Raw genomic sequence first — 17,243 nt, forward strand, 5'->3', positions numbered from 1 at the left:
TGCCAAGAAAGCAGTGAAGCTAAGACGAGTCAAAGAATTAGACAAGAAAGAGCGGGAAGCGACAATGACTGCGGATACAAACGCGAACTCTCCGGTTCCACTTGACAATCAGATTGAGCCTGACACTACAAAGCAGCCGAAGTATCGCCACATAGCTCCGCGGAAGCCACATAAAAACCCAAGCCAGAGCGCGATGGACCCAAGCGCCGATGTCAATCATGCTCAACACGTTCCGCGCCAGCAAATCCCGCAACCTAGCCATCTTGCTCAACGTATCTCGGTGGACGCCCAAGGTTCGCAATCCCAATTGTCTGGACACATTCAACCCGCTGTGCAAGCCTCTTCTGCTGCATTGCCGCTACAGACTGCTATCCAGTGGCCGACAGAAGCGAACCAAGGTCCTGTGATCCAGCCCCAAAACCACCCCATGTATCAGGGGCATGGTCAGCTTCAACAGAATCCGGCATACACATACCCCTACCAGCCTCAACAGATTTCGCCATATACACAGCTTTACCAGCCTTCTCACTATTTCAGGACGGCCAGATCTTCTCTTGCTCCAGGGGTTAGCACTCAAACTAATCCTAATTCACGCAAGCGTGGCCACGACGAAACCCTGGACACAACCAGTGGTGCACTTCCAGAGGATGGTGCTGGTCACAGCCGCCTATACAAGCGTCCTCGTGCTCTGGGTTCTGCGGCTGATGCTCACTACGATCAAACTGGTCGACCCGCAGCATTTCCTGCCCACCAACCAAATCGTTCACAGCATTCCTCAGTTGGCACAAACAACTTGACTCCCCAGCACCTTGCCGCTGCTCGAACTGCTGGAAATCAGCCTGGTCATCCGAGGAGAACTAGCGCCGTCAGTACGAATCGGCCTACGGTGGGACAGCCCGCCGACGATTGGCAGTGCCAGTTCGGCAACACGTTTTGAACATCCATATCTAGCACCCGCGGTTAGAGATTGGACGATCCGGATGACAGCCACCAACCTTGCAAAGAAAATCCAAAAAAAATATGAAAAACCGAAAACCTAAAAACTAGAACTAACACAATGACATACAACGAAAGGGTGGGCGCCGTGATCTCATTATCTTACGATACCCTCGGAGTTTGCACTTTTTAACGCAATGATACCCATCAATCGGCTGCTGGAGGCGTACGGGGAATGGTCCGGGCGAAGGGCTTGGGTGTTTAAGAGAAGCTCCTTTTTCTTTATCAACTCTTCGTTTCTTTCTTTCGCTTGCGAGTCTTTTGGCGTTTGAATCTTTTAACACAACTCTTGGTTTCTTCTGGTCATTCGGATTTAGACTTACATCGTTGGCTGTAGATACTACATAAGACCATACGCTAGAGTCACTCACAAGAGGATGTAACTACACAAGATTATTGCAAATAACTATTTATCCTATTTCTGTCTTCTCTTAACTCTAGCAGCCCGAGTAAGCGTGATGGACCCACGAAATGATCCTACCCTTAGGCGCCATCTGGTGACTTGACACCGATGAGTAAAAAGCGGCAATGTCTACGGCCTTGAAAACCGCCAATATTGTCCCTCTCGAAGCATTAGGTGACGATGATTTCTACGGGATCTGCGAGGAGAGGCTGCAGTAGGACGTCCATGATGCTCGGGCTGTATTGTTCCCGCGACAGTTGGAGAGCTCAACTGTAGCCAGATCCCCCGAGGCACCGATCTCCATGCCTTTTGAATGTAAAAAACGAGTGCTGAATAGCCTCGTTTTGAGTATAACGAGCTTGTTCTCGCCTGAAGGTGGTTGAACGAGGGCTGGAGAAATCACATGCGCAGGTGATAAGCACAGGCCGGATCGGATGACGTTATCGTTCCAACCCCGGATTTCAAGACCCTCCACTGACCTGAGCCTCGGCTTCTTTGCTTTCTTCACTTGTTTGACAGTTATCACTCAAGGTCTCCGAAAGTCGAAACGCGACTTGATTGTTACCAAAATGGCCGAAGACGACTACGAGCTGGTAATACATCCTTCTCTAAATGCCCTATGAAGTTTGGAAGCTTATCTGACGTTTTGCTTTTCTACTCCAGGATTCTTACCAGCTATATCTTAAATACGAAGAAAGCCCACCGAGAGAAGACTGGAAAAAGGCTGCGTTGCAAGGCCCCACTCTCCCTACGATAGGCAATGCCGTTGCCGGTGCTGTCGGAGCGGCAGTATCGAACCTCGCGACGTACCCTCTGAGTCTCATCATCGCACGTTTACAGACACAAAAGCAACAAAAGCGCAAGTCCAATGACGAAAAATACAAGAGCAATAAGGAAGGAAGGGACGAAGGAAAATATACAGGGTTACTGGATGCTGCGCGGAAGATTTACGCAACAGAAGGTGTCGGCGGGTTATATGCTGGCCTTGCGCAAGATACAGCGAAGACTGTGCTTGATGCGTTTCTTTTCTTCCTGGCGTATGAGTTTTTCAGGCAACGGAGGATTGCGGCACGGCATGAGGCGCGACGTCGGTCACGGCATACTGTGCTGCCTGTTTTGGATGAGTTGGCGATTGGAGTTCTAGCGGGTGCCTTCTCCAAGCTTTTTACGACGCCCTTGTCGAATATTGTGGCAAGAAAGCAGACGTCTGGAACTTCAGCGAGCGCATCGGAGATTGCCTCGAAGATTCGGCTGGAGAGGGGCATTCGAGGTTTCTGGGCGGGGTATTCAGCGTCATTAATTCTCACGCTGAACCCTTCCATTACATTCTTTCTCAATGAGATATTAAAGTCTGCTCTCCGCCGTCGAGCTAATGGAGCGAAGGTGTCTCCAGCCGTTACATTCTTGCTAGCAGCGCTCAGCAAGTCAGCGGCATCTTCAATCACATATCCTTTCTCGATGGCCAAGACTCGCTCGCAGGTCTCAAACGCTGGCTCTAGCACCGCAAAAGAGCCTGCCGCAAAATTAGATAGCGACGAGCTGGACGAGTTGTTCTTTGTGCCATCGATAATATCAAACGTCATCACGATCGCTCGCACAGAGGGAGCTTCTGAGCTGTACGCAGGTCTTCGGGGAGAGGTCTTGAAAGGCTTCTTCTCTCACGGTTTTACGATGCTTGCAAAGGATGTAGTCTACACCGGGATTGTACGAAGCTACTACCTCCTCCTCATTCTTACTCGCCGATATCCTACACCGGAAGAGCTACTTGAGCGGGCGCGAGAACGAGCCGAAGAGTACGCCGAGACTGTCCGGGAAGGAGCGAAGGAGCTGGCGGAGAAGGCAAAGAATGGCACCGAAGAGGTTCTGGACAGCAACACGGGGGGTGTAGCTGTTGACATGACGTCCAACGCGAGTCCGGTTGATGTGCGGGGGTCGAATGAGACGGCAGAGTTGGTTGGGGACTATGTGGAGGACCAGGCGAGAGAGTGGCGGAGTCTGTATCATTGGTTCTGGGAGAAGGAGAATTATGGGAAATGAGCGTAGATAACAGCGAGTGTATTATAGTTATAGTTAGTTGAAATTGTTATTACTACGATTTCATAGTTCGGAGAATCAGAGGCCCATGCGGGGAGTGGAACCAAGCCGACGATCCCTCGTGGAGTCTTCAGCCTTCCTGTCTCCCGACCACCAACCACGGTTATCTCATCCCATCTCACTCGCCCTCATCGCCATTTAGCTTCCACCCTGCCGTGGTACAGCTTTCTCCATGTCTATCGAGCCGCAAGGGGCTCCTGGCCTCGGGGATCTTGAGAAAGAGTTGACTTGTTCGGTGTGTCCCTCATTTCTTTTTCAGCCCGATTCCTCCAGTCAAACGCGGGGCGGGTTCCAGATTGGCTATCACCCTGCGCTACCACCCCTTGCATCTCTCGACCTTTTCGCAGGAATCGAGTAAAAGCCGGGCTCGATTCCAGGCAGCATGCTATATTTTTGGATGCTTGCTTGGGTACGGTCGCTGACTTCGTTGCTAGATATGCACAGATCTGCTTTTCCAACCGCTTACCCTGCTCGATTGCCTGCATACCTTTTGTGGATCTTGCCTGAAAGAATGGTTCTATACTCAAGCTTCCCAACGATCAAACTCCTCCTCCCGTCGATATACCTGCCCTTCATGTCGCGCAAATGTCCGCGAGACTCGTCCCAATGCCACAGTTACGACGCTCTTGGATATGGTGCTGACCGCTAATCCCGAACGTGCCAAGCCAGCTGCCGAACGAGCTGAAATCGAACAACGATACAAGCCTGGGCAATCTGTCTTTCCGGCCGCAATGTCTCCAGGAAATAGCTCCGCGGAGTCTGATGGTGAAGATCAGAGGATAATGGAGGAGGTTCGACAGTTGAGTCTGGAGGCTTGGAGACCAACGACGGCAGCACAACGAACAGCACAATCGTCGCGCACTCGTCGGACGGATTCTGCTGACAGGATTGGGCAAAGGGAGGATGTGCGTTCCAGACGACGACGGGAGGAGGAGCGAGCGTCACGGCGACAACGGACAACTCGACCTACAACGACGGCACGGCCAGATAGCGCTGCGGAGAGAACGAGACGGGTTGAGCATCAGTCGAGTTTGCGGTCACTACTGAGCCTGTCGTCTGATACGGAGACCATGGAGGAAGAAATCCTACGACAAATCTTTGAGGAAGGGTTATTGGATGACATTGATTTGGACAATCTTGAGCCTGGGCAGGAAGAAGAGCTCAGTGAGCGCATTGCGGATGCGTATCGTCGACGGCATATGCTACGTTCTCGTTCGCAACGGCGCCAGGATGCTCCAGAGCAAGCACAATCACAGAGGCAGACTCGCGCTCGTTCACAATCCCTGCAACGGCCTCAAGGATCTTCTGCTAGCCCCTCAGGGGGGCAGCCTCTGCTGGAACCTTCTGCGTCACCGCGCCCTGGCCCGTCAAATCATCAGAGGCGTCTGTCTGAGCAGGGAGGGAATCGCCGGAGAAGAACGTCTCCTGTACCATACAATCCAGCTTCATCATCGGATGTAACACTAGGCCCTGCAATGCGATCGTCAAGCGACATGATGGCAGACCGTCCTCGCAACTCTCACTCACGAGCACAACCAACGGGATCTACACCACGATCTCGACGTGCCAATTCCTCAGATCAGAGCGTTACTAACGCATTGATCAGTGATCGGAATAGGCCGATCAGCCACACCCGAACTCGATCCTCAATCGATTCTCCAAGAATGAATGCTTCGGCATTACGGAGTCCTTTGGATAGCATCAGCTCTTTACGTCCAAGAGCTGGCACTTCCGACGTATCCACAAACAGCTCTGTGATGGCAGAAGTCAATGGACCAGCTAGACAGGAGCGTCCTCGGCCTTCATCGTCCCGCTCCAATGTGCTGCCGCAACCTGCCGATTCATACCTCGAACCGAGTATCTCGTGCGATCGATGTGGAAAGCTGGACATCCAATATGAACTGCACAAAGCCTGCCCACTGTGTAAAGACGGCAATTATCATCTCTGTCTCAGATGCTACCGCCAAGGGAGAGGGTGTTTCGAGTGGAAAGGGTTCAAGCTGTCAGCTCAGGCAAAATTGGCGAAGTTGAGAGCGCCAACAGACGATCAACCGAACTCACCAACGTCATCTCAGCACGCTTTACTATCTACCAAGTACTCACGGCCTACTGAGTCTGCTCTTAGATTTGTGAGAGACGGCAGGGAGATGACAAGCGATAGTCCGGCTCGGAGGTTGCAGCAGGGATTGTTTTGCGATCGTTGCCAGAAGCCTGCCAACGAGGGCTTCTGGTCTTGCAACCAGTGCAACGAAGGGGACTGGGGATTCTGCAATCGCTGTGTCAACCAAGGGAAGTGCTGTACGCATTCGCTACTCCCTATTTGCCGCACAGTACCGGGTAGCCGTGGCCCTCAAGATCAACCGGCCGGCAGCAGTACAGAGACCTTGAATGTTTTGACTATTACGACCCGCTGTGATTCCTGTAGCTCTCCAATTCCGACCTCGACCTTACGATTCCATTGCCTCCGCTGCAACGACGGCGACTACGATCTCTGTGCTAATTGCTACTTGAAGTTCGTGACTACATCAAAGATCCGCAAAGAAGACGGTCTGAACGGCTGGCGTCGATGTCTTAAGGGGCATCGCATGATTGTGGTTGCGTTTGATAACTTCCCTGAAGGCCCACGCCGGATTATTGCTCGTAACCTTGTCGGGGGTCATGCTCTGAAGGATAAGCAGTTGCCACCGACATCATCTCCTATCCAAGCAGTACCTACGACCACCGGAGCGCCCACCTCAGAGACACCTTCACAAGGTGACTGGAGCTGGAAAGAAGGATCTGAGCGTCGGAAAAAAGCATCACGAGTCCGATCTTCATGGAACAACGACCGAGACCGCAGTCAGAACTCCGAGCCCGGCACTCCTTCCTCCCTGAACCCTAGCCAGCCGCAAAGCCCCAGCACAGCTCCCTCAGCTGCCCGCCGTTTCCCACCGGACGGCGGCGTTGGACTTGTCTTGCTTGCATTGTGGTCTTGGTACCCGGAAGAAGGGGTACAAGACGAACTGATGTTCCCCCGAGGCGCAGAGATAACTGAGGCCGAGAACATCAACGATGATTGGTACTGGGGGTGCTATGCGGGGATGACAGGGCTTTTCCCTGGCTCGCACGTCTCAGTCGTCGGCGAAATTGTTTGATGTAGCTAGCTCTTACTCTTGGTTCTAGTCTTGTTTTCGATTTATTGCATGATATGTATAACGATCTACTATTGCATATGCTACGATATGACAGAAATGAGATATGACTTGCATAGTTGATTTCCATACTATAAACTCTACCCGTAAGACCTCTTCTCCGCTCATTGTTTCCTTCCAATTGAGATTCTCCTTCCCCCAAAAGGTCACCAGCCCGCTGCCTACAATATCAACTTCTTTTCCGCTGTCCCATATTCAGCCTTCCCCAGGCCCCAGGCTCCTATTCTTCCCTCCCGATTCTGAAATCCTATTCACTCCCACGTCCGCCTATTCACAACAATACAAAACCTTCCACCTCCGTTTGCAATAACGTCATTCACCCCACAACAATGATAAATCTGCATCGCGTGACGTCAACAGACGCGTGCAGCTAGGCAGCAGCAGGGCACTGCAGATGCACGCAGATACACAGGTGATACCAAAAATACAGGCCGTAAAATATTGCGGAAAAGTGAGGTACCTGCGCAGTAGCAGGAGCATAAGGCCTGAAATCTTGCGCAGGGTTTTCTGCCGCTTGGGAGGTCTGGGGTGCAAGTCCACGGAAAGGCTGCGCTGTGCTCGCTGCACAGCACTGCAGGTTCACTATACACGTGGCCTTGGGTCTTTGTGAAAGGGTTATCTTGTGCGTGGGAGTTTGAGAGGGTGGTGTCTAGACTAGAGGACAAGTGGTCTTTTTGCCTACTCCAAGTGATTTCTTCATGTTGTTGTTTGAGGATGGGTGGTACTCCGTACTAGGTAGAGGAAGAGTGCGGACGGATTAGGAAGGAGGGGGGGTATACCTCCCAAGTTCCGCCTCGGGGAGCTAAGATGATCAGCACCAATCTACGGACAACTTACAAGGCCACTTTTGAGCATGAGCTGAAATGAAGGATAAAAGCAGCTGAGTCCATATTTATTTACGTAAGTGCGACCGATCTAATGTTGCTCTTTATGATAGGGCCGTCCTAGTCGGAGGGTTGAGGAAGGTGGTACTAAACATGGGCTAGGTATTGGTGGTGTGACCTACCCTGAGTCCCCGAACCGCCGATCGAGGAAGAGCTGAATTTCGTCGGATGTAGCTCCCGTTTCTTTCAGGAGAGGGCGTTCTAACTCTGCTGGGTTTGGAGGTTTGACAAACTCCTGGTAGTAATTTCTATCTAGCTAGAAGATGTTGGCAAGGGCGAGGAAGTTACGGAGGCAAATACTTATTCTGCACATAGAGCATACATCTCTACTAGTTGAATCTAGGGTTGGCATGAAGTCCAGTTCGGTTCGTCGTAGAGAAACATTATCATTAATCAAAGTGCATAAGGCATCTGAGCTCTCATAAGAACGAGGTCGTGACTAAGAACTGTAACTAATAAAACAATAAGACGAAGTCAAATCACTGCTGAACGACGGCAGTCTCGTGTATCATGCAGAGACCAAGCCGTGAAAGCGACCTCGGGGGAAGAGTTAACTACTCCAACATCGCAACCAGCAACCGCTGGTAATCACCACTTGTCTCACCCTTTACCCGCTTAATGAGGTCCTGCTTGTACATGCGCTGATACGCACCCTTGACATTCTGCAGGTGATTGCGATCCCAATGAAGCCGGACCACACGGACAACAAGTCTCTCGTCCTTGGTGCCCATTCCCTTCATACATTCTTCGAGTAGAATGGCATCTCGGAGAGCAGGATCCACGGCGGTCCGGACTATGTGAAGCAGAGCATCCTTCATATGGCCAGAGAACTCTTTTTCGATATGAGCCTCGAGAGAAGTATGGTATCTATCCTGGAAAGCCCGGCTGAGGGCACCGAGTTCCGCGTTCGAGCTACGGGCGAAAATGCTAGATACCTCGTCTGCATTGTTGACAACGCGAGCCGCAGTAGCACCGTGAATGTTCTGCGCCTCGGCTTCGATAGTGCGCGGGTCGATAGGCTGGTTCTCATCATGGCGACTCATTCGAAGGACGTTATTGAAAAGGGTCTTTGTTTTGAAAGAGAGGTCGCTTTCGACATCTTTCTGGAGTTTGCGGCCGTAAACTCGCTCGTAGGAGTCACTGATGGCCTTGAGATCGTTGTTTTTGCGACCGAGAAGAACATCATTGAGCAACCATTCCTTAGTACCAATACCCTGAACCGCTTCGCGAGCGAGAGCGGTATCATACATAAGAGGTCCCTCGAGGATAGCGAGGAGGCCCTGGCGGAAGTAGCTGCTTGTTTCAGATTTAACATCATTAACGAGGTTCCGCTTGATGTGCTTATCGTAAGAATCGCGGACAGCTAGGACTTCAAGGGGTCCGAGTTTGCTGAGAACTTGGATCAGAAGTTTCTCGTCTGTTCCGAAGCCCTTCATGGCTTTGCGGAGCTGCTCTGCTTGGCCCCGGAAGTCGCCGTGCGCAATCTGCCCAGGGCCGTAGCCCACTGATGCAGGGGAGTTATCAACGGCTACAGGCGCACCATATCCTTGTTGTGGAGGCGGAAATTGTTGAGGCTGCTGATACTGATGAGGGTGCTGAGGCTGTTGAGGCTGTTGAGCATAAGGGGGTTGCGGAGGATGCTGCGGAGGATACTGCTGTTGCTGGTGGTAAGGAGGATGCTGTAGAGGTTGGGGTGAGTGGGGTGTCTGATACTGTTGAGAGTACCCTGGCTGTTGTGGATGGTTTGATTGTGGTGGAGGGTACCCAAATCCTCCCTGAGCCCCTTGAGGGACAGGTGATGGATATCCAGTATTGCCCGGTGGGTATGGGGAGTGCGGAGGTGGCTGTCCGTATTGCGCTTGTCCGTACTGGCCTTGTGGAGGGGGACCTGGCGGTCCTGGAGGCATAGGAGATGCAGGATAGCCCTGTTGACCGTAAGAGTGTTGTGGAGGGCCGTTAGACTGGAGTAGTTGCCCAGGTGATGGTCCCGGGGGTGGTCCTGGAGGCGGCTGATAATACTGCTGCGGGGGCTGTTGGGACTCTAGAAAGGATAGGTACGTTAGTTGCATGAAAGAGCACTGGCGCAAGACCGGCGGGAGAACTGACGGTTCGGATAATGATAAGACATTGTTGCGATTAGAGAGCGAAATGGAAGATGAACAGATGAACAGATCAGAAATGAACAGGATGAATGTTGAGGATTTATCTGAGCTCGGAGCAAACAGAAAGGTATGACATCGTCCCAGTGATGCGGGGGGTACGTACGGAGTCACGGACCTGCTGCCCCACCCAATCACCTGCAGGCTGCAGGCTGATGGCAGCATCATTGTGGCGCAGTCATTGGTTGTCCCACACACAAGGCTGAATGTGGCGCACAAGGCTCATCCCCGATTCCCCGTTCTCATCCCCATAATTCATTTCACTAGGGTACTTTCTCTACGTACTATGTATGAGGGCAATGAACCATATCCACTCTACTTATCGTCGCAACTCTGGTCCCACCATGTCATATCCCGGCGAGCCACATCAATGCTGACGACAGCCATGGCACCCGACGGACGTTCTCTTGGACATTCTCCCGGGAAATCTTCCCTGTCCTTCGACTCAACAACGCTTCCTTGCATGTCTATCTGGCTTTTTGCCGGTGTGACTAACATCCCTTGCACGCTAACCAATGCTGGTGTTTGCGCCCAACAGGCTGAGGCAACGCCGATTGATAATGCAGCCGCCGTGATAGGCAATAAAAACATGTCAAGAACCGAAACTTCAGCTACTGCCCTAGACACGTTAGAAGAATTGGAATAGAAGCCCCCAGAAGAGCCAGGACAGGATCATTGTCATCCCGAAAACGGGCCTAGCGAAACGTTCAATGTGACCACTGAAGTCGACATACGGCCGGGTGCTATCCTTGTTGCCTGCTTGAGCTTGAGGTCACTTACGCGCAGTCAGCGGTACAAGATGCTCAAGAAGCACGCATACTCACAAAGTCTTTGTACTTCGGTTCTTTCCACATACTCATCTCGCTCGCTAGCAGGACTCGCAGGGCTCAGTCAAGCAATCGCGCTGATGGCACTCTTCCGCACTACAGTCTCAATGAAGCGATATGTTGACTTGTCAGAACTCAGATCTGCTGTAAAAGCCATCCACATAACAAGTCCGACACGGAGAATTATGTTCGTTATTCAGACTTTCAAGTTCCATCTGTATCACTCTTTCCATTCCCAGCCTGAAGCATTGTTCGACCTCCAGGTTCTTATTAATTGAAGCTTGGGCAATATCGTCCCAAGTTCCGGATCTTGTGTGATAACCTCCACCAATGGATATGAAAAATCGGTAATGGCACGCTTCCTACATGGACGTATCTTTGATATGGGCGGCAAAGTACTAGAAACCGGAGTGGCGGTCATTTTCTGCTCTTGATCGTGTTGAAAATGACAATGAATTCAGGGTGTTCAGCCAATCGTCGTGAGGATCCAATATCAACGCGAACCCTTGGAAACCGAGAAACAACTGGCTGTACACAAATCGTTGAATGGAGGATACTACCTAGTAGGATGTCGATTTCTCTGTGTTGCCCTATAGGAGTGCTTGTTTTAGCGCCTACTCATGCAGCTTGTGTCTCACCCGCCCTCTTCAATACCTATTTAAGCGGCACACTTTGACTCAGGTTATCGAACAAGACTAATTGCACGGCCTCAAATGCGGTGCTGGTCATCTTTTGTCCAGCGCAGCCTTAAATTTTCGCGAGTTGCCATCACCAACAACCACAGGGCATTGTCGGCTCATCCCAATCTTCCTGATCCTTGAAGGCACACCAAAAAGTCAGCCTTACTTCAGACCTGCCTCTCGCGCCAACGTTGCCATGTCGGCCTAGTCTCTTCCCACCATGACCTCCTATTTAGCTTCGAGTATGATTTTGTGTGGCTTCTCTGGACAACATTGATATGCCTGTCATGGCCGCAAAGGATCTCCGACGCTTCCATGACGATTACACGGTTTGCTGGCTGTGTGCCTTACCGATAGAATTGGCAGCATCTATTGCCATGCTAGATGAGATACACGAAAGCCTGCCTGTACAGTCAAGCGATCAAAATGCATATACACTTGGGAAAATCTCAGAACATAATATCGTCATCGCCTGTTTACCAAGTGGAAAATGTGGCACTGTGTCTGCTAGCACTGTACTCGCCCAGTTGTTGTCCAGCTTCCGCAGCATTCGATTTGGATTGATGGTTGGTGTTGGAGGCGCAGATGTTCGCCTTGGAGATATCGTTGTCAGCAAACCAACAGACAGCCATGGGGGCGTAGTTGTGTATAACTACGGTAAGGCACTCAGTGGTGGAAAGTTTCAGCGAATTGGCATGCTCAGCCGCCCGCCCCAGGCTCTGTTGACAGCGCTTTCAAAACTACAGGCGCATCATATCACACATTGCGGTAGGATTTCGGTCTGAACAGCCGATGTAAAAAGAAGAAGCTCCTTGGCATAGGCCGCTGCCATGCCAGCTGCGTATCCCTGCCATCCTTTGTTCTTGTGCGAGTCTGCATAATCGCAGATGCCACGAACGACCAGCGAGGGTAGCGTGTCCATCACTCCTGCTGCTTCCATTTCAACGCAAAGTGCACCTAACTCGCGGCCTAGCTGATCCCTTAGGCTGCTATCCTTCACCACTTGGCTTGCAGATGCAATCAATCCGTAATGTACAGCAGGCTCTGTAGATTTTCTTGGAGGTCGGGAGACGGTCTGAGATGGGTCGCAGTTGTTGCAATTTCTAGATCCGATGGAGACAACGTGAGAGTAATTGGGCAAATATAGACGATCTTGCTCAGGGGGGCGAGCAAACCCAGAGCTTTCCATAGTCGCTTGATCTTTAAGGCCCGCGTAGAATTCCATAAGACCAAGGTACGTCGCGACAAGCCATGGATATCTTATGGCCATTCATACACTGCTATCTGATCCCTCCTTTGTTCCGTGAGAAACTGATTAATTCAAATACTGTTAGGACGCAAGTTTGATGTCCCGTTTGACTTCAGCGCAGTCTCTGCTGTTCAAAACTTTGTTGGCCGTGAAAATGAGCTTGAGGATCTATGGGCCCATCTACGGCCAGGTCAAGTCTCACAAAATGTTGCAGTTGTTCACGCGCTTGGCGGCATGGGAAAGACACAGCTGGCGGTCCGCTTCGCACGAGCCCACAAGCGCCATTTCAGTGCAATCCCATGGCTCAGCGGTAGAAGTCAAGAGACATTGTTCCACTCGCTAAGCTCCGCGTTGTGGAGGCTCCCTGGCTACGAACAATTCTCCCCGGGCAGAGACGATGAGGGCGTCAAGAATAACGCAGCAAGGGTTTTAAACTGGCTTACAATTCCGGAAAACAACAAGTGGTTGCTGATTTTCGATAATGTCGATCAGTATTGCCCGTCTCCGGCGTCTGGTGAAGGTGATGAATACAATGTCAGGGAGTTCTTTCCCAGAGCTGATCATGGATCCATCCTGATCACGTTGCGGCTTTCGAAAGTTGGTGAGCTGGGAAAGTCCCTTCCACTTGAGAAACTCGATCCACCGCATGCCTCCGAGCTCCTTTTGCAGGGTATTGGCTTGCCCTACCAGTCTCAGCAGGCAAGCAACGTCGATCAGGGTAAGTTAGCACGTCCTTGGGATTCGGTTTTATTCTGACAATACAGCTGTCGTCGAGCTCATCCATCAACTCGACGGTCTCCCACTAGCGATTACCATCGCAGGCTCATTTATACGTGAGACAGGAATAAGCATCAGGAGTTACCTTCAGTACTACCGAGAGTCCTGGCATACCCTGCAGTCCCAGTCAAATTCCAATCGGCACTATGACCACGACAACATCATACAAGCATGGACGGTTTCCTACCAAGAAATCAAAAATCGAGACCCAGAAGCCGCAGAATTGATGCTTTTCCTTGCGCAGTTCAATAACCAAGATATCTGGTTTGAGTTATTGAGGTCTGGCCCTCAGATTCCGGATTTGAAGTGGTATCATACTGTTATGTGGGATGAACTCACATTTCGAGCGAAAATGAAAGTTCTGCTTGGATTCTCGTTCGTCAATCTGAATTTGCTCGATGGTAGCTACAGCATGCATCCTGTTGTACGGGATTGGTGTCTCTCAATCTGGAAATTGCAGATTGAGGCACAAACCGAGACTCGAAGCGAAACAAGAACCCCAACACTGGTCGAGTTCAACCCAGGAGCTGAACCTGAGACCCTGACTAAGAAACCATATCTGTCGAATTCAGAAAGAAAACCACCGCATCTCGACGAGATAGCTATGGTATCAGTGGGACACTTAATTCCGGACTATAGTCAGGTCAATTTCTGGCAGCTACAACAGCGATTGCTTCCTCATGTTGACTATTTGGTTGGCAGACTGCGTACAGCTGCTCAGGACCCTGCAGGTGATGTGCGATCATCCTTCTGCTACGCACTCCGCTGCGTTGCTAACCTTTCTATCAGCCAATATAACTATGAGAAAGCGGAGCAAGTATACCAGTGGGCACTAGCTATATGCCCCAGAACAGCAGAACATAGATGCTACCCACATATCTGCAATGGATTGGGACTGTTGTACGATGCACAGTGGAAAATGAGCGCTTCCGAGTATATGTTCCAGCAAGCCATTGCGGCCATGGAAGATATGGTGCCGTATAACGCGAATCTTCCCATCTTTGGACCCAAAAAGATGCCTGCGGTTGAGGAGACCACGCTATCAAATAACCTGGGAGCTTTGGAGGCTTCAGAGTCCATGCACAACGGATCTGACCTGGATTCTACGACGCGAGATGGATTGGAAAGACCGGACCTTTCTTGTTCGGAAAGCAAAGAAAAAACGGACAGAAAGCCCTTGAGTTCGGAGCCCACCCAAACAGCCATGGGCATACAGAGTGTACCTCCAGGTGTGGAACAGCTCCCTAACATTTTGTCCAATTTAGGCAGTCTCTATCTGAAGTATGGGATGGCCTCAGAAGCATTAGTGCAGTACCTGAAAGCCCAGGTGTACTATAACGAATATTTTGGCCCGGGTCATATAGCTAGTATTCTACACTTCAACAGCCTCGGCCGGGCATACCAGGTCCGTTCTGACTATTCCACGGCGGAGACGTTCTTTTCCAGGGCCCTCGAGGGCGAGCAACATATCCTGGGACCAGAACACCATTTCACCCTACAAACAATGGTGCGCCTAGCGCGTCTAAACTTCAGGAACTATCGCATCGACGAAGGAGAAGAAATCTATGAGAAAGCACTATCCGGAATGGAGAAGCAACTGGGTCCCTACCACCCCTCAACTCTCGACGTCATACACGGCCTCGCATGGCTGACACACATCTATCGCAAGGACAACCCCTCGAAAGCGGAAGCGCTATACCAGCGCGAATTAGCCGGCCAGGAAATAACTTGGGGACGAGACCATTTCTGGACGAGTTATGCGGTTTGCGCGTACGGGCAATTCTGCTTCAGCGTAGGCAGGCTCGAGGATAGTGACAAATTATGCCGACGCGCTCTGGCGGGATTCCAAAGGGCATTAGGACCGGATCATGACATGACGCGCGAGGTCATGCTGAAAGTTGAGGCGCTGGAGAGATTGTCGAGAATAAGGAGTCAAAGGCCTCGGAAACGCGATGCGCTTCGTCGGATCTTTAGTCGAGTACTGCCGTCGAATGCTGATGATGGAGGTGAACTCGAGGCCAGGTTAAGGTTGGAGGTGCACATTTCAGGGTATTGGTGAGGAAGGCTTCTGGCTTTATGCTATAACATAAGGCGCAGCCACGAGATTGGACATCCTCTTGACCTGCCACAAGACCTAAATTATTTGTGTACGTGGTTACTCTCTTATAAGAGAGGCAGGATATATACCAATTCATGCAATTATTTTAGTAAAGGCATCAGCGACGTCGCGCTTCATTTTACATGTTACCTTGGAGTACTTTACTTCTCTTAGCTAGAAGCGTCTGACTGCCGCGAGCCTGGGGCTGGCGCTACGTTGCTCCTTCTCAGCTGGAAACGTCAGACTCCGCGCGCTTCGAGGTAAGAACTCTCATAGCCGGCCTGGCAACGAATTATAGAGAAGAAAATTCTACGACTTGGAGAGAGCGAAACTGATAGTGGGAGAACAGCAATATGATTTCGCGATCTAGTCCATAGATACCATCACCATGTTGGATAAGCATAGTCATAACCGTCTCCTCAACCCATTTGAAACGAAAAAAAGAATTCCCGAACGAAAGCCAGCCCAAATCCCGACCGAATAAAAGAACACCCGATTCCGGGCCGCGAAGCCCATAACCCATAAACCCCATTTCAATGTAGGAAGAAAAAAAAAAAAAAGGCACAAAAGTACCGGCGATCGTTTCGTAAAAAAGCAGTTTCTTGGCTCGGGACACTGCATCTAACCACCGAAACCGTAGAGGGTGCGGCCCTGGCGCTTGAGGGCATAGACGACGTCAAGAGAGGTGACGGTCTTACGCTTGGCGTGCTCGGTGTAGGTGACGGCGTCACGGATGACTGACTCGAGGAAGGACTTGAGGACACCACGGGTCTCTTCGTAGATCATGGCGGAGATACGCTTGACACCGCCACGGCGGGCGAGACGGCGGATAGCGGGCTTGGTGATACCCTGGATGTTGTCACGGAGGATCTTGCGGTGACGCTTGGCGCCGCCCTTGCCGAGACCCTTGCCACCTTTTCCGCCTATAAAAGAGTTCTGTTAGCTCGTGTTTGATAGAAAGAGAGGCGTGGTGAATGAGGTGTGAGTGTGGGATGTTGTCTTGTTGGCCGGGTCGGTTGACGTCACGTGTTTGAAGCCATCGCGACCCGCGTCGAGGATCAGAAACAACGACACGCCACCGACAACAAGGTATAGGGAGGGGATGATATTACTTACGTCCAGACATGATGATGAGGTATTAGAGATGAAGCTGGAGTAGCTCGATAGATAAAACCGGTAAAAGGTGGATGTTTTTGATGAAAATGGTGGCTTGGAGTCGAGATGAGGATGCAGGCGGGAAAGGGAGAGGGGAAAGAAGAGAAAGTTGTGAGGAACGGGAAGAGCAGGCAGTTTAAATAGGTGGCGGTGGGCGACAGAGTGATTTGAGGGCGTTTTCCTTTGCAAGAATGACTAATCGAGAGAGGGTCAGTTGCGAGGAGTCGAAAAGCGACGTGAAGCGCTGATTGGCGGGAAGAGGCAGAGAAAAGAGCGTTTATGAACGTCTGCTTTCAAGAGCGCGTTTTGGCGGCTTTCATCTGCTGTTCCAGCCGTGCGCCCCTGGAACGCGGGCGGGTGGGGTGATGGTCACGTGATTCATGGTCATACTTCAGCCCCACAACAGTCGAGATATTGCAATCTGTAGGTGATCGGATTTCACGTTTTCTACATTCTACTCCAGTCTACGAAAACAAAACATAACAGTGAGGCGAGTTGATTCAGGCCTGTTCGGTCCTATTGATTCTGTCGCTATGTGCGCTGGTTCTCAACGCGTCCCATATGATCCCAAAACTCCTGTCAAATGAAACAGTAAATACAGCCGCGCTGACGCCGAAGGAAACGAGGGGAAAAGAAGAAAGCAGTGAAAGAGCCACCCAACGCCATGCACAGAACAAAAACCAGCAAACTAAATTAACAGAAAAGGTAGACTTTTGCAACTTTCAAGTAA

General features: G+C 51.0%; 4 protein-coding genes across 4 annotated transcripts; 2 read left to right on the forward strand and 2 right to left on the reverse strand.

Moving 5' to 3' along the window:
• Positions 1-1,968: 1,968 nt before the first annotated feature.
• On the forward strand, positions 1,969-6,627 carry BJY04DRAFT_206874 (SH3 domain protein; the record flags this gene model as incomplete). Its single annotated transcript, XM_073713773.1, has 5 exons — positions 1,969-1,992; positions 2,063-3,405; positions 3,450-3,468; positions 3,636-3,728; positions 3,928-6,627. The coding sequence occupies 5 exons, from the start codon at positions 1,969-1,971 to the stop codon at positions 6,625-6,627; spliced, it is 4,179 nt and encodes a 1,392-aa protein (XP_073572447.1).
• A 1,309-nt stretch (positions 6,628-7,936) lies between these two features.
• On the reverse strand, positions 7,937-9,777 carry BJY04DRAFT_186603 (annexin). The gene is made up of 2 exons (XM_073710925.1): positions 9,675-9,777; positions 7,937-9,609 (listed from the first exon to the last, which is right to left on the reverse strand). The coding sequence occupies exons 1-2, from the start codon at positions 9,694-9,696 to the stop codon at positions 8,123-8,125; spliced, it is 1,509 nt and encodes a 502-aa protein (XP_073572448.1). The 5' UTR covers positions 9,697-9,777; the 3' UTR covers positions 7,937-8,122.
• A 1,744-nt stretch (positions 9,778-11,521) lies between these two features.
• BJY04DRAFT_217130 (uncharacterized protein) lies at positions 11,522-15,319 on the forward strand (the record flags this gene model as incomplete). The annotated part of the gene is made up of 3 exons (XM_073715951.1): positions 11,522-11,891; positions 12,569-13,201; positions 13,248-15,319. The coding sequence occupies 3 exons, from the start codon at positions 11,522-11,524 to the stop codon at positions 15,317-15,319; spliced, it is 3,075 nt and encodes a 1,024-aa protein (XP_073572449.1).
• A 627-nt stretch (positions 15,320-15,946) lies between these two features.
• Positions 15,947-16,281, reverse strand: BJY04DRAFT_186610 (histone H4; the record flags this gene model as incomplete). Its single annotated transcript, XM_073710926.1, has 1 exon — positions 15,947-16,281. A coding segment is annotated over one exon (291 nt), but the record flags the coding sequence as incomplete, so codon positions are not given.
• Between the last annotated feature and the right edge of the window lie 962 nt (positions 16,282-17,243).

The sequence above is a fragment of the Aspergillus karnatakaensis genome (assembly GCF_047715665.1).
Source record: "Aspergillus karnatakaensis strain CBS 102800 unplaced genomic scaffold BJY04scaffold_18, whole genome shotgun sequence".
Classification (NCBI taxonomy): domain Eukaryota; kingdom Fungi; phylum Ascomycota; class Eurotiomycetes; order Eurotiales; family Aspergillaceae; genus Aspergillus; species Aspergillus karnatakaensis.